Source organism: Myxine glutinosa, chromosome 7, assembly GCF_964187855.1.
Source record: "Myxine glutinosa chromosome 7, kmMyxGlut1.1, whole genome shotgun sequence".
Taxonomy (NCBI): Eukaryota; Metazoa; Chordata; class Myxini; order Myxiniformes; family Myxinidae; genus Myxine; species Myxine glutinosa.
Window position 1 is genome coordinate 97,866,317 of NC_136267.1, and position 13,693 is coordinate 97,880,009.

The 13,693-nt window shown below is 42.6% G+C and overlaps 1 protein-coding gene across 6 annotated transcripts in view; it reads right to left on the bottom strand.

Moving 5' to 3' along the window:
- Positions 1-9,233: 9,233 nt before the first annotated feature.
- LOC137431455 (rho GTPase-activating protein 21) overlaps positions 9,234-13,693 on the bottom strand; it is a 111,603-nt gene continuing 107,143 nt past the window's right edge. For 5 of the 6 annotated variants that reach the window (XR_010985274.2, XM_068122789.2, XM_068122788.2 and 2 more), the window contains one exon: positions 9,234-12,708. Coding sequence is in view for 4 of the 6 variants with exons in the window: in XM_068122789.2 (XP_067978890.2) it covers positions 11,851-12,708 (858 nt within the window). In the remaining 2 variants the exon portion in view is untranslated. The remainder of the gene's footprint in view (positions 12,709-13,693) is intronic. The other variant, XR_010985272.2, reaches the window with a different exon arrangement.

The following is a 13,693-nucleotide window of genomic DNA, read 5'->3' on the forward strand; positions in this document are numbered from 1 at the left end:
AAAATCTTGTGTCCCAAACCCATCTCTCTCTGTACCCACCGTACCCAGTCGAACCCAGCTGCTCCTGGACTCTGTGTCCTCTCCTGACAAGGTGGAGAGGTTTCTGTCAAACCTCGACTTTGATTCTGCAACTGGACCAGAAGGCATCATCCCATGGATCCTAAAATCCTGTCCTGCCACTCTATCTCACCCTCTCTCTGTTCTCTTCACCCTCTCATATGCTCAAGGTCATCTGCCATCTGCTTGGAAATCAGCCAACATTGCCACTTTACACAAGAAAGGTGCAAAAACAGATCCTTGCAACTGCAGCCCAATCAGCCTGCTCCCAATCATCAGCAAGGTCATGGAATCCATCATTGCTTCCAAAATGAAATCCTTCCTCTTCTCCACTGGCTTTATCTCTGATCATCAATGTGGATTCAGGCCAGGTCATTCTACTCTTAACATGTTGCTTCTGCTGTCTCAACAATGGATGGAGGTCCTTAATGCCAAACAGGAAATCAGAGCTGTTTCCCTTGATATATCTCGTGCCTTCGATATGGTCTGGCACCCTGCTCTGCCCACCAAACTCTCCTCCTATGGTATCAATGGAAATCTCCATGCATTTTTTGCGGACTTATTCTCCGGTTGCAGTCAACGTGTGGCTGTGAATGGAATTCTCTCATCTCCTCTTCCTGTCCAGGCTGGAGTTCCTCAAGGCAGTGTTCTGGGCCCTGTGCTATTTCTGGTCGTCATCAATGATCTCTCCGACTCTCTGGAAAATCCTCTCTATCTCTTTGCTGATGACTCCACACTCTGCCGCTCCAAATCTCAACCCTCAGATTAGCAGGCTGCAGTCTCTTCACTCTTTGCTGACCTGGATAATATCTCAAACTGGTCAAACAAGTGAAACATGTCTTTCAATCCCGACAAATCTCACACTCTCACCATGTCTCTCTGAAAAGACCATCGAGCAAACCCTCCCATCTACTTTCTCTACAATCTTCTCAAAGAAGTTCTGTCACTCAAGCTTTTGGGTCTCGCTATCAGCCATGATCTTTCCTGGGAAAACCACATTTCCAAGCTGGTCTCCAAAGGCAGTCGCCATCTGGGCATCCTGCGAAGTCCTTCCTTGGCACAACTGAGCTCCTCTCCACATACAAGGCTTTCATCCGCAGCTCAATGGAATACTGTTCCCCCCTCTGGGCTGGTGCTCCTGCCTCACACCTAGCTCGGCTTCACGCTGTAGAAACCAAAGCTTTCAGAATCATTGGAATCTCCCGCGATGAAGCAAATTCTGAGGGCCTTTCACTCTTTCACCGCAGGCAGGTTGGTGGTCTTTCTGTCTTCTACCGACTCCTCTCTGGCCTAGCTTCCCCAGCTCTGTCTGTGATCTGTCCCCCAAATATTCCTTCAGGACGCACAAGATCTTCCAGCAACCCTGTTCTGGTGAAACTGCCAAAATCAAGGCTCTTTGCTCACCACTCATCACTCTTCACTCTTTCATTCCTGTTTTCTCCCATCTCTGGAACAAACTCCCACACTCTCTTCAATCCCACTCCTCCATCCAGGTCTTAAAAACAGCTGTTCACCACCATCTCTTATCTTCCCCCATTCAAAACCTTGATCTTTTCTACCCCCGTTAATACACCCCAAATCCACCTCTTTCAATCTCTGACTTCGTTCCTGAAATTCCTAGTAGTGTCCACTTGTTTTATACCGTGTGCCCCTCACCTCAACCCCCTCTCCCGCCCCAGCCCTCTCCCTTCCACAGATCTACTGATGTCCCTATTCTCTACTGTTATTGTGCTTATGTGCTTCCCTCTCTCTCCTCCTCTTGTCTCCCACTCCCTTTATTATATGTTTTATGTGTCCGTTTTTGTTTTTGTGTTTAATGTGTTAGCTCATACACGAGCCTCGACTTTGTATCCAAAAAAAACAAACAAAAAAAAACTAACGTGCGGACAGATCTTTGTTTCATTCGAATATCTTTACCTGTTTTGGAGAAAACAAGTAGGATCCATGCCTTTTCAACATGCCCTTGTACTTTAGTAGGCCATCATTAGATGTCATATGTCACACGTCAGTCCAACAGGTAAGACTCGTAAAACTAAAGACTATAAAGAAACCTAATTGTTTTGATGTGGATGTGATCTTCTGCTGATTTTATTGCTTTTTATTTCCAGCCTCAAGGTTCACCAAAGGGGGCCCGGAAATGACGCATGCTGAAAGGGAGTACTCAGTTTTCACTCTGGTTGTTTTCTTTCTTGTATGTTTTCTTGTTTTCTTGTTTGTCCAGGTGATATCTCAGCCATCCTTTGAGCTAGGAAAATGAAATTTCGGCACAATCGTGAGCAAGTACTTTTTCAAAAACGGTATTTTTTGTTTTTTGATTAAACAATTAATTGATAAGTTATTTAATTATTAGCGATCAATTAAGTACCTATTTATTTCCTTTCTCATCTGGGCAATATCTCAGGCACCTTTTAAGTTAGGAAGCTGATATTTGGACATGACGATGACCAAGTGATTTGGCTGTAAAGGGTATTTTTGATTCATTGATTAATCAATTAATCGATTAATTATTTAATTGTTCGATTAATGACAATAAATTTTTTTTAAGTTACAGATTCAGATGAAACGGTGGTGGTTTAGGTATTCTATTAGCCAATTGATAAATTATTTAATTATTTTATAATTTTTATTTATTTATTTTCTTTCTCATCTGGGCAATATCTCAGGCACCTTTTGAGCTAAGAAGCTGATGTTTGGACATGACAGTGACCAAGTGATGTGGCTATAAAGGATATTTTTGATTTATTGATTAATCAATTAATTATTTAATTTTTTCAATTAATGGCTTATTTATTTAATTTTCAAAAAGTTACAGCTTCTGATGAAGCACTGGTGGTTTAGGTATGCTGTTAGCCAATTAAGAAAATATTTTATGATAATATTTATTGATTTTAATTATGCAATTAATCAATCAATTATTGTACACCTCTCCCTCTCTCCCAATACAGTTTATATGAGCTACACGGTGGTATTGCCGGGCGCCGAAGGTGCCCCGGCAATGCCGCGTTGGAGGATATATATTTATTTGGCATGGGGGCGGTGTACTTTGAATATATCTGTCGGGGGCCAAATCTTCCCTACTGCCCGGATTCATCATGGCATAGGTCACAGTCAAGAGTGCTGATCGGTACCCAATGGAGCAGCCCTTTCACTCTTGTCTCTGTCTCCACTCTCTTTCTCTCTCTCTCTCTCTCTCTCTCTCTCTCTCTCTCTCTCTCTCTCTGACTTTGTGAAGGCGGAGGTACACCATCCTGGATGTGGGGGATGTCTGGGTCGCTTTCAGGAGATCGATCGGCTGTTTCCATTCTGCATGCTCGTTAGAGAGAATTGTTCAGGGCTATACAACGACAACAATAACAATAACAACTTCTACATTGTATTCAATCACATCTTCCCTCCAGGTCTTCAAGACAGCTGCTCACCACCATCTCAGATCACCCCCATCCAAAATCATGATCTTTTCTACACCTGTTAACCCCTCCCAAGTCCTCCTCCATCCAAGTTCCCCATGTTTTCTTCCTGAGAGTTTGCTTCTGCATCCACCTTGTCCACTCCGTGCATCCTCCTATACCTTATACCTTTTTTTCTTCCCTGCATCCCTCATCTTCAAAGTCTCTCTCTATTTTTGCCCTCAACCCTAGTGTTGATATGTTCCCCCCTTCTCTTTTCTGCTGTTCCTTTTGTTCTGTTACATCTTGATCCATTTGATGTTCCAGCTCCTCCACGAGCCTCGACTTCGTATACACAAAAGTGCCATACTGTCCACAAAAAGTGAAGCCGTGCTTTCAAAGGCCTCGGTGGTCGTACACGGGTTGGACTTCAAACTTGTTTGCTCCGTTATTGTGCTTACTTCACAAGATCTCCTTTTTGCATTTGTTACCAAGTTTATTCGGACCACCCATTGTAATGATCTGAAAATCCAATTGTCTCAGCACTTTATATGCTCAACCACAATGGGATAGTTTGTAAAATATTGTATAGTTGAGTCAACAAATCCTCTGCTCTACATCTACAGTTATCTTTTGTGTAGGTTTCTTGTTTGTACAATAGCTTGTGGAAATCGCATTTTTCCTGTTTCGTTTCAGCTTTTCATTCTCAGGTCAACAGTGGTGCAGGAAGGAAGTCCTATTGTGTGTATCCGTATCAGTATTGTCGCTCGTTATACCCATTCGATTTCGTTTTATTCAACTTTAGGCAAAATCACATGTCTTGTTTTGGAAAGATTAAATAACATAACGTTAAAAAAAAATGGTGATGTTGGGAACAATTGCAGAAAGAGAATAAGAAAACTTGAAATACCAAATAATTTCATGATTTGTACCGGTACAGATAAAGGTGCGGTGAAGATTGGTAAATGTGGCAGGAAAAGGTGGAGACTCTCAGTCTGGCAATAAAGATATGGCAATTGCTTTTTAAACAGCCATTTTGCTCCCAGGTTTAAGGTGGAGAAGGAAGGAAAAGGAGTCTGCTCCAGGGACTGGCTTTGAAAGCAGGATGAAGAGATAGCATCTGGTAAAACAGAAGCAGCATAAAAAGTTGGAAACTTTAAAGGTGGACAGAATGTGGGCGAGGCCATTAAATTATTACACACTGCTACTGGTGTTTATTGAAGTTAGGAAGAGAATTATATTTGCTGATCGAAATTGCAACCCTTTGAGATTGGGAATGGAAGGATGAGGAAATCTCAGGTTACAATGCAATAAAACCCACAATAAAGCCACGATTAGTTCATCAAAACGATACTATGTACTACCACGACTAGTTTTAGCGGGGAATGGGTTTGGTCCATGTATTTCATTCACCAGTGGCGTCGAACCAATTTGTTCAGGGTGCTGTCCATAACTCGCTGTTCTTCACGAAAGACATCGTGGATATTTTATGGTCCACCAACGACCAGATGGGTCCTCCAGCGTAAGGTCGTTCGGATGGACGGGTTGTGGTTCACCTGTATGTGGAACACCACAGGATGACAGTTCATAGCTGGGTTGACATTCTAACCCAAGCGAAACAGCTCAGAAGTGAGGCTACCTTATAATTTACCTCTACGTCGAGGCTACCCTATAAATTTAACGAGAAAGCATCGATTAATTATTTAGCAGTGATTCATATATTCTTAATTCTAACGTCCTTGGTAATTCATGTTAAAGGCCACCGATGTGTCCTTGTCCTGCATGTAATTAATGTCTGATCATTTCACTGTCTGTATTGTACACAGATTTGTGATTGGGAGTGTGATCCTCGTGTGCATGGGACTTTGGCGGTTTTACTGGCACTGGCTGACATAGTAAGCTGTCTACTTACTTTTTCGAGAGATTTATATGTCTTGTCTGTTGATGGTGTCGCCTCCTGCATTTACTCCATTGTAGTTTATTACCTCCACCACCAAAGGTGAATGGAGGTTATGTTTTCATCCCTGTCTGTCTTTATTTGTGAACAGGATATCTCAAAAAGTTGTTGATGGATTCGGACAAAATTTGGTGGAGAGGTTGGGTATGTGACAAGGAGCAAATGATTCGATTTTGGTGAAGATCCAAATCCGGATCAGAATCCCAGTATTTTTAAAGTGGTTCTTCAACAATTTTTTTGCATTTCCTTGCGTTCTTGTTTTTGTTTTTTATGTTTTACTTATCACCTGTGTGTATATAGTCGAATTCTGCAACCAAGTGGTTCAACTCTTCACCTACGCTTGATGCCACCAGAATGACTGGAGATGGATTTGTGGCCTTGAGATTGTCCATGCTTGGCTACAATCTTGTGTCTGACCTCCTCAGACAATTCTCTGGTTTTCTTTCTTTTCTGCATGCTCATTTTGGTCCACACAGTGACACAAAACAGCAGAATGACTCCTTTTCTCCATTCAAACAGGTTCAATGAGTGATTTTTTTTATATTGCAGGCACCTGCAAATCACCAGAGGTGAGTTCAATTCCAAAGTAAAGGAGAATCACCTGCTTGAAATATTATTCTTTTTATTCTAAAAGGTGCCAATAATATTGTCCGGGCCATTTTAGGATTTTTGTGTGGAATAGCTAAGATTTAGTAATTTTTTCAGCTTTTTTTGTTTTGTTCCACTGCAAACCAAAGAAATACATTTGTGGTTACCAAAATATTTTTTAATTTCAACAATTTTCTGGTAGAAATGGTGCATTATTTGAAAAAGGTGCAAGGGTCGCAATATTTTTGGCCATGACTGTATAATGTATATGTATATATACCAAAATCACATTCAGTCGAATGTCAGACTTGGCTAGCTGGTTTAGCAAGCTGACTTTGGCCACCAACGTTTCCCGGTGGTGCTGTTAAAGTAGTAGTAGTAATAGTAGTAGTAGTAGTGTATACCTTGTATATGCAAATATCAGCGCCATGGTTGCACTCCTGATAAATGATGCACATGCTTGGACAATGATGCCACAGATTTTAATGCAGCATCACATCAACTTCCTGATCAAAAATTACACCATGAGGCAGCAAATGAAACTTGATGTAACATCTGTGGATGCAGCCATGTCTTGTCCACAATTGGATGTGAAACACTCAAATGACAATCACATGTGCCTATGGGTCCACAGTTGAATGTGCAGACGTCATGTGATATCACATGTGTTTCACACTGACCTGTGGATAGGCATCACTATCTCACAGAAATTACTCAAATTCCCTTTTGTTGATTGTGAGTTTTTCATATATGGATGTGAAGTGAATATTGTGACAATTATTCAATCTCACATATTCTCAGCTATTGAAAACACAATTTAGTTTCAGTTTAACACAAACTTTTAGGTAACTTAGTTTACTTTGTAAATAATGGAACTTAATGGAGTGCTGCTCTTCCCTACAGGCTGGTGCAACAGCATCGCATGTCTCTTTTTGGAATCTCCCACAATATTACTATAATTCACAAAATGTCTGTCTGTCCGTCTGTTCCCAGGTACCGCAAAAACGGCTGAACCGATGGAAACTAAATTTTGGGTGGGTAATCCTGGGACCCCCTGGAGTAAAATAGCATATGTTGTTTTTCCAATTTTCCAGTTTTTCCCAACACGATGGAATAATATTTACCGATATGAACAGTGATGTGGCTTTTATTGAAATTCTACCAACACTGTTTAGATTTTGATGATTTGCGTGTGATATGATTTAACGGATGTTTATATAAATCGTTTAAAATAAAAAAGCCTTAAATTTCTGATATTTTGCCTTTTCATTTGGGCCTCCCAATTGAACGGCCGGGTGCCGTTGCTAGTGTCTTTAACTCTCACGTGGCAGACAGGTCGGTGACCTTTCTGTATTGTACCGCCTCTACTCCGGTCTCGCTCAATTTCTCTGACCCTCCCTGACAATTCCATAGTTGGAGGCTTAAAATCTCAATCAAGAGTTCAGGACCATCTCGATGGATTATCTCGGGCATTCAGCACAGTCTGACATCCTGCTTTGCTTGTCAGCTCTCTGCCTGTGGATTTCAATGCCACCTTAATTCCAAGATTTCTGACTTCCTCCACCTGCCTGGTCAATGTGTTGCTGTCAATTCAGCCCTCTCCTCTGCTCTGCCAGAGGAAGCTGGAGTTTTCCAAGGCAGTGTTGTGGTCTTTTGAACTTCTCGGCCTCACCATCAGCCATGACCTATCCTGAGCCGACAACATATATTTAATAGTAAAGCTGACTTCCAAAGCCAGCCACAGACTGGGAATCCTCTGTCGATCCAAGTCTTTCCTTGGAAAATCAGAACTACTTATAGTCTACAATACCTTTGTCTGTAGCTCAATGCAGTACTGCTCTCCCTTAAGGGCTAATAACTCAGAATCACATCTGTCTCTCCTGGATTCTATGTAATCTAAAGCTAATAACGTTATTGGAATCTTCCGCGACAAGGCCAAAGCACAAGGCCCGTTGTTCTCATATTGCAGTCAGGTTGGTGGTCTCTCTATTTTTACTGTCTCCTCTAATATTGCTCCCTTTGCTCTCTCAGTTCTCTGACCATCCTCAGCAACTCCATGATACATACGTTCTTCCAGTAATCCTCTCCTGGTTAAACTTCCAAAATCCCAGCTCACTGCACATCTCAACACCTTTGTTCCTCACTTCTCACATCTGTGGAAACGCCTTCCAGAGGCCATTCTTTCCCACTCTTCCATCCAGGGCTTCAAGCGGGCAGTGCACTACCATCTCTCACATGATCTTTATTACCCACAATTAACCCTTCCTAATCCAACCCTCCCAATTGCTGATTTCAGCATTTCCTCTCCTCTCTCTCTATCCCTTTCAAATTGTTATTCCCTTGCTGGTTGTGCCCAATTGTTGCCTCGCAACCCCACTGCCAATTTAACCTTGGTCTTCCATGAGCCTTGCCCTAGTAGAGGAAAAAAGTCAGTAACAGTTGTATATGTCTCAATGGTCTGGCTATTGAGATAGCACTAACATAAGAAAAATTATAAAAGAATCTCGTTTTCACACAATTGCCAAGTTGAACTATTTGAGTGATTTCTGGCAGTAGCATCTTACAAATATTACTTCAGGAGAATAAGCTAAAATTCTTGCTCCTGAGACTTTTTTCAATAACCACGAGCCCAGACCTAGCTGCAGACATCGTTCCTGCCTACTAATTATAGTTCTTTTGTAACATCAAGTTGTATTGAGTGCTTTCTGGCTCGGAACTGGCAAAGCTACACAAGTTTTTCAACTTCCCTTCCCTTCGTGCAGTCTTGCAAAAATTGTAAATAAGCTGTGAGCATTGGAAAAAATTTCTTCCAATCAACCCGAAGCAACTTCACAATCATTCAGTAGAGCATTGACCCTCATGTGACATTAGAAGAATTTATTGGACCTCCCACTATGCTGCCGCAATGTGAGCGAAAGGGAGCGCGCAAGCGGCTTTGGCGCTCCCAGGCAGCCTTGGCACCTGTTCCCATTGCTGTCACTGCCTGAAACCACAAATTACAGATCCCTTGGCAGGCTGGGAAGCAGATGGTCAGGCTAAGACATGCTCTTCTGTGCAACCCTCAGGCAACAATCTGTGCGAAGAATCGGATTTTTCGCTCGGGTCATGTACCATTAGCGTTTTTGCGAGCCAAGTCCCTCCTTGTCCAAGAACTTTTACTAACCCCATTCACAATTTCAGAGCAAAGCAGTGTGTGATGGGTGAGACGTCAAACACCCACAGGCATTTCTAGATGAGAATCGGAGTAGACACAATGAAACATTTATTCTGTTACAGCCTGCGTTAGTCCAAAGTTTCTTTGTACAAGTGCATCTTGGCACGGTTTGTCTGCACCAAATAATGCATGATATACAAAACTGGAAATACCAAATACACCAGGAATACTAAAATAAAATTTTCTGGCAAATATTATTTGGAGCCATGCCCCAGTTATGCTGCTACGTGTTCTTCTTCACATGTCCGTTGACCATGATCGCACACACACACACACTTGAGGAAACCAAAGCATCATATTTTAATCGTTCCCTGACAAAATGCATCAAGTATCAAAAATCTGCATCAATGCAAACACCATTTACGCAGAAGAACACACTGCAGTGCTAACCTGACTATGGCGTGTCAGAATACACATCACCAAAGGTATTGGGACAGCAGACCCTTCCAACTTCCTTGTACATATTATCCCCGCAATACGAAACAGTGTGTGCTCTTATTTCAACATTTTGGACGATTCTGCACTACCGGCTGCGATGCAACTTAGGATGAGTGCGTTTGCATCTAACAGGATGACAATATACCTCGCCTGCTCCTGTATCTGTTAATTGGTTTGGGCACAACAACGTTGCAAATCTGCAGTCCATTCCATAAATCAAATCCAATCAATAGACTTAAATCCAATCGAACCACAATGGGATGTCTTTAAATGCTGCCTCGATGGATGCTCGAATCAACAGATCACGATCCACCATGGAACTTGGACTTGTACTGAAAGAGGAACAGTACAATATTACAACTGATACCTCCTGATGGTTGAGTGGGTGAGAACCAGATCCTACTATCTCACATTTCCACAAAAAAAATGCCCTTTTATATGTTCAGAGAGTAAGATAAACCACTTGTGTTGCATTTGATTGTCATGAAAATGTGACATAATTTGCTCTAGTTCTGAAGTACCCATTTGGTACAGAGTTCTATTGGTAGGGTCTGAGCTGTGTTTGTTGCCAAAGTTGACAAAGCAAGGTGGGGCAAGGAGAATTCGAAGAAATCAAATAAATCCAGGTTCATGTAGGAGCTAAACGACAGAAGGCATCACGTTCACAGGCTGACAAGTGATCAAAGGGGAACAGGAAGACAAAGACGTCGCACATCAGTGGATGTGTGGCAGAAAGGAAATGAGGCAGGAGGGGAGGGGGTCAACGACAGTATGAGATAGCAAGGTGGGTGTGGGAGAAGGTATGAGGCGAGGATGAGCAGCACCTGTTGAAGGGATGGAGGGAGGGGCACGAGAGAACAAATACAGGGAATTGGTTCCACAGACGAGCGAATAGAGTTTAAGACATATCGGTAAGCGGTCACCATAGAATTTGGGAGAGTAAGCAGGTTGGTTTGGGAAACTAGAACAATGAGTGGTGTGAACGGAGTGGACTCACGGAGGACGGAGGGATGAAAGTGTGGGAGGAGTGAGGCCAGAGAAAATAAGAGTCCACCAACTACTTATGGTGGGCACGCGGCAGACCTTGGGGCTTGACCTGGCGTAAGATGCCAATAACACAAAGAGCCTTGCTCCAGGGGAAAAAGATAGGAAACTTGGGAACCTGTACACCATGATACTTTGAATGAAAGCATGATACACTTTAATGAGCTCCGAGGGGCTCGGAATTGAATTTTCTCTGCTTAAGATTGACAAACATAAATGGTTGCGAAATAATAACCCTGTATGTTTCATTATTGTACCCTTTGGTAATATAGTATAGTGTAGAATGAGCTATAAAGTAGTCAGCTATAGAAGGTGGGGTACGATTCCTCCCCACCCATACCCCAAACCAGACAAACTCTTGATTCCGAGTTATATGTTTGGTGTCCACACTCGAGGGCTTTCTAGCAGATGGTTTAGCAGGCTAATTCGTATAAATGCCCATTATGCTGAACAAAAGTAAAGAGGAAGCTACAAGTTGCCGCAGTCTTCCTGCCAGGAGCGGATTTCCCAGCTGACTCCATGAAAAAACACAAGGGTCATGTATGAAGTTATCCCATTCCTCCCTCCCTCCATCTCTTCCCCTCATTGGCACAAGACAACAAATTCTCCATAATAGAGAATCCGTTTTATACAAGCACTGTATATATAAATATATTACATTGTGTATTATTACTGGTGCATACATTTACAAGTATTGTATTTGTGCTTATAAAAACATTATAAAAATTATAAAGCTGTGACGACTAGTTCCCTCCGAGGTTTAACGTTCAGGACAATTAAAAAATGGCATTGAAAAACTTCCCATCGCTCATGTATGAATCATCTTGCAAACCGTCGTGGGCAATGCGCCTGAAACCAACACGAGCTCCAGTCATAATAAACTGTCGAACACAAGCACAGCCGAGTTAATAGTTCAAAATTCCCAAGAGGCGTATGCACGTCCAAGCGAAGATGCTGGGCCTTTGCCAGCAAAATGGTGAAATATGATGTGGTCCAGCCTCTCCTGGCTACCGACCCATCCAGTCCCATTAACAAGAACCGATATTGAATCAGAAGCACCAGCTATTAATGACTTTTAAAAAGAAGGATGTCAAAATGCAGCATGGAAATGAAAGCACTTTCTCTATCCGCAGACATCCTTTATGATCGGCCATTTGCTGATAATTTCACAGAGACTTTATACTGCGAGAAACCCTGAATATCTCTCTTCGGGCGGTAAGTTTGTTCGATGCACACACAGCTGCGGACTGTGTCTCTGGGCATACTGAAGGTTGCTGCCAAGTCTTTGACTCCTGCGGCAAGGCCTCCACAGTTGGGACATGCCGCAAGGGTGTCCAACCGGCATCATCTTTTGTTTCAGATTCACGAGGTTCCTGAAATATGTGTTGGTCTTTTACCTGTCGTCCCTCCTCCCCACCATTCCACCCGACCGGAGGCTTCTCGGTGGTAGCTGAGGCAGCCATGGTCAATGAGACTTGGACCCGGCCATGTTTACTACGTCGTTTACGTGTCAAAGTGTCACGGTGTTTTACACGGAATGCATTGAAAGCTCTGCGTGGCTGGTGCTGTACCCCAGTAGAGGGAACACCGGTGTCGGCTTGCATAGGTTCCAAGGGAGTTTCTTTGCGCATTGTTGCCCCTCGTCCATCGCTCCTTGGTTCCGCCTCCCCACAAGGTTGAACAAAGATATCAATATGACACTCGAATGTACTCCTTGAGGGTGCAGTGGCTTTCATTTCGCATGTCTGCCCATCAACTTCGACATTGCATATCTCCAGGAACGGTAGAGTTTGCAAAGATGGTTTGTCTCCAGTTTGGGAAGTGCTCGAGGACCTGCTGCTGGTGTTTGACATTCCATCAGCTTTTCCCCGGTGGTGGTTGAAGGAGGAGGGGTCACAAGGCAAAGCGATAGACAGAGGCCGTCCATTTCCATCGTCGTCGAAGCTGCCGACACTTGTCTCAAAGATTCCTGTGGTCTTGGGTTTCTTGCGATTTGGTGTAAGGAAAGGTAACGTTGCTGCGCCCTGCAAGATGCATGAGAGACGTTAACGATTCTTGTTCAACCTTGCAGCAGCGTAACAATGATAATTATCACACTAATGTAGAGGGTGGAACAAACACGAAATGCAGAGAAGACAGCTTGATAAATGAAAGGTAACAAACATAAACAATGATAGAAAAAGAAAGGGGGGGGGAGAAAAGAAGGAGTGACAGGCAAGAAAGCCAGGATTGAATAAATAAATAAAGAAATCTTCAACTCTCATTTAAAAAAACAAAGCTTAAACGGTGTTTTTCGATGACTCCATAAAAATAACTTTTTAAACTTCAGCAGCATTTAATTTATTTGTTCATTCATTCTTTATTCATTCATAAGCTGGCTGTACAGCCATTATAATGGGAAGATTTGATTTTCAAAATAAAAAAGTATTTTATACAAAATACAATAAGATGAAAATAGTCAATGTTTTTTTTTTTGTGGTGTTGCTATATCTATACTCTACCATAAAATGACCGCCTAAGCCCTAAGGCCTAAACCATCCTATTTCAGTGCATTTTTTTTTTTTTTTCTTGTATACAAGATCGAGGCTCGTGAAAGAGCGAACATTAATCACACAGAAAGGCAAACAGACACACAAAACAAATAACATCGGGAGCGGTAGACAAGATGGGGAGAGAGGGGGAAGGACACAAACACAACATTTGAGAGCAGGGACCGAGAGACATGGAGACATCGAGAGAACTGTGGGAGGGAGAGGGCTTTGGGGGGGGAGGCATGGGAAGGGGTGGGGGGGTGGGAGAGGTATAAAACATATGGACACTGCCAAGACTTCCAGGAAAGAAGTTGGAAATTCAAACAAGGTGGATCTGGGGTGAATTAGTGGGGGTAGAAAAGATCAAGGTTTTGGATGGGGGAAGATAAGAGATGGTGGTGAACAGCTGTTTTGAAGACCTGGAGGGAGGAGTGTGATTGAAGTGAGTGTGGGAGTTTGTTCCAGAGGCGGGAGAAAA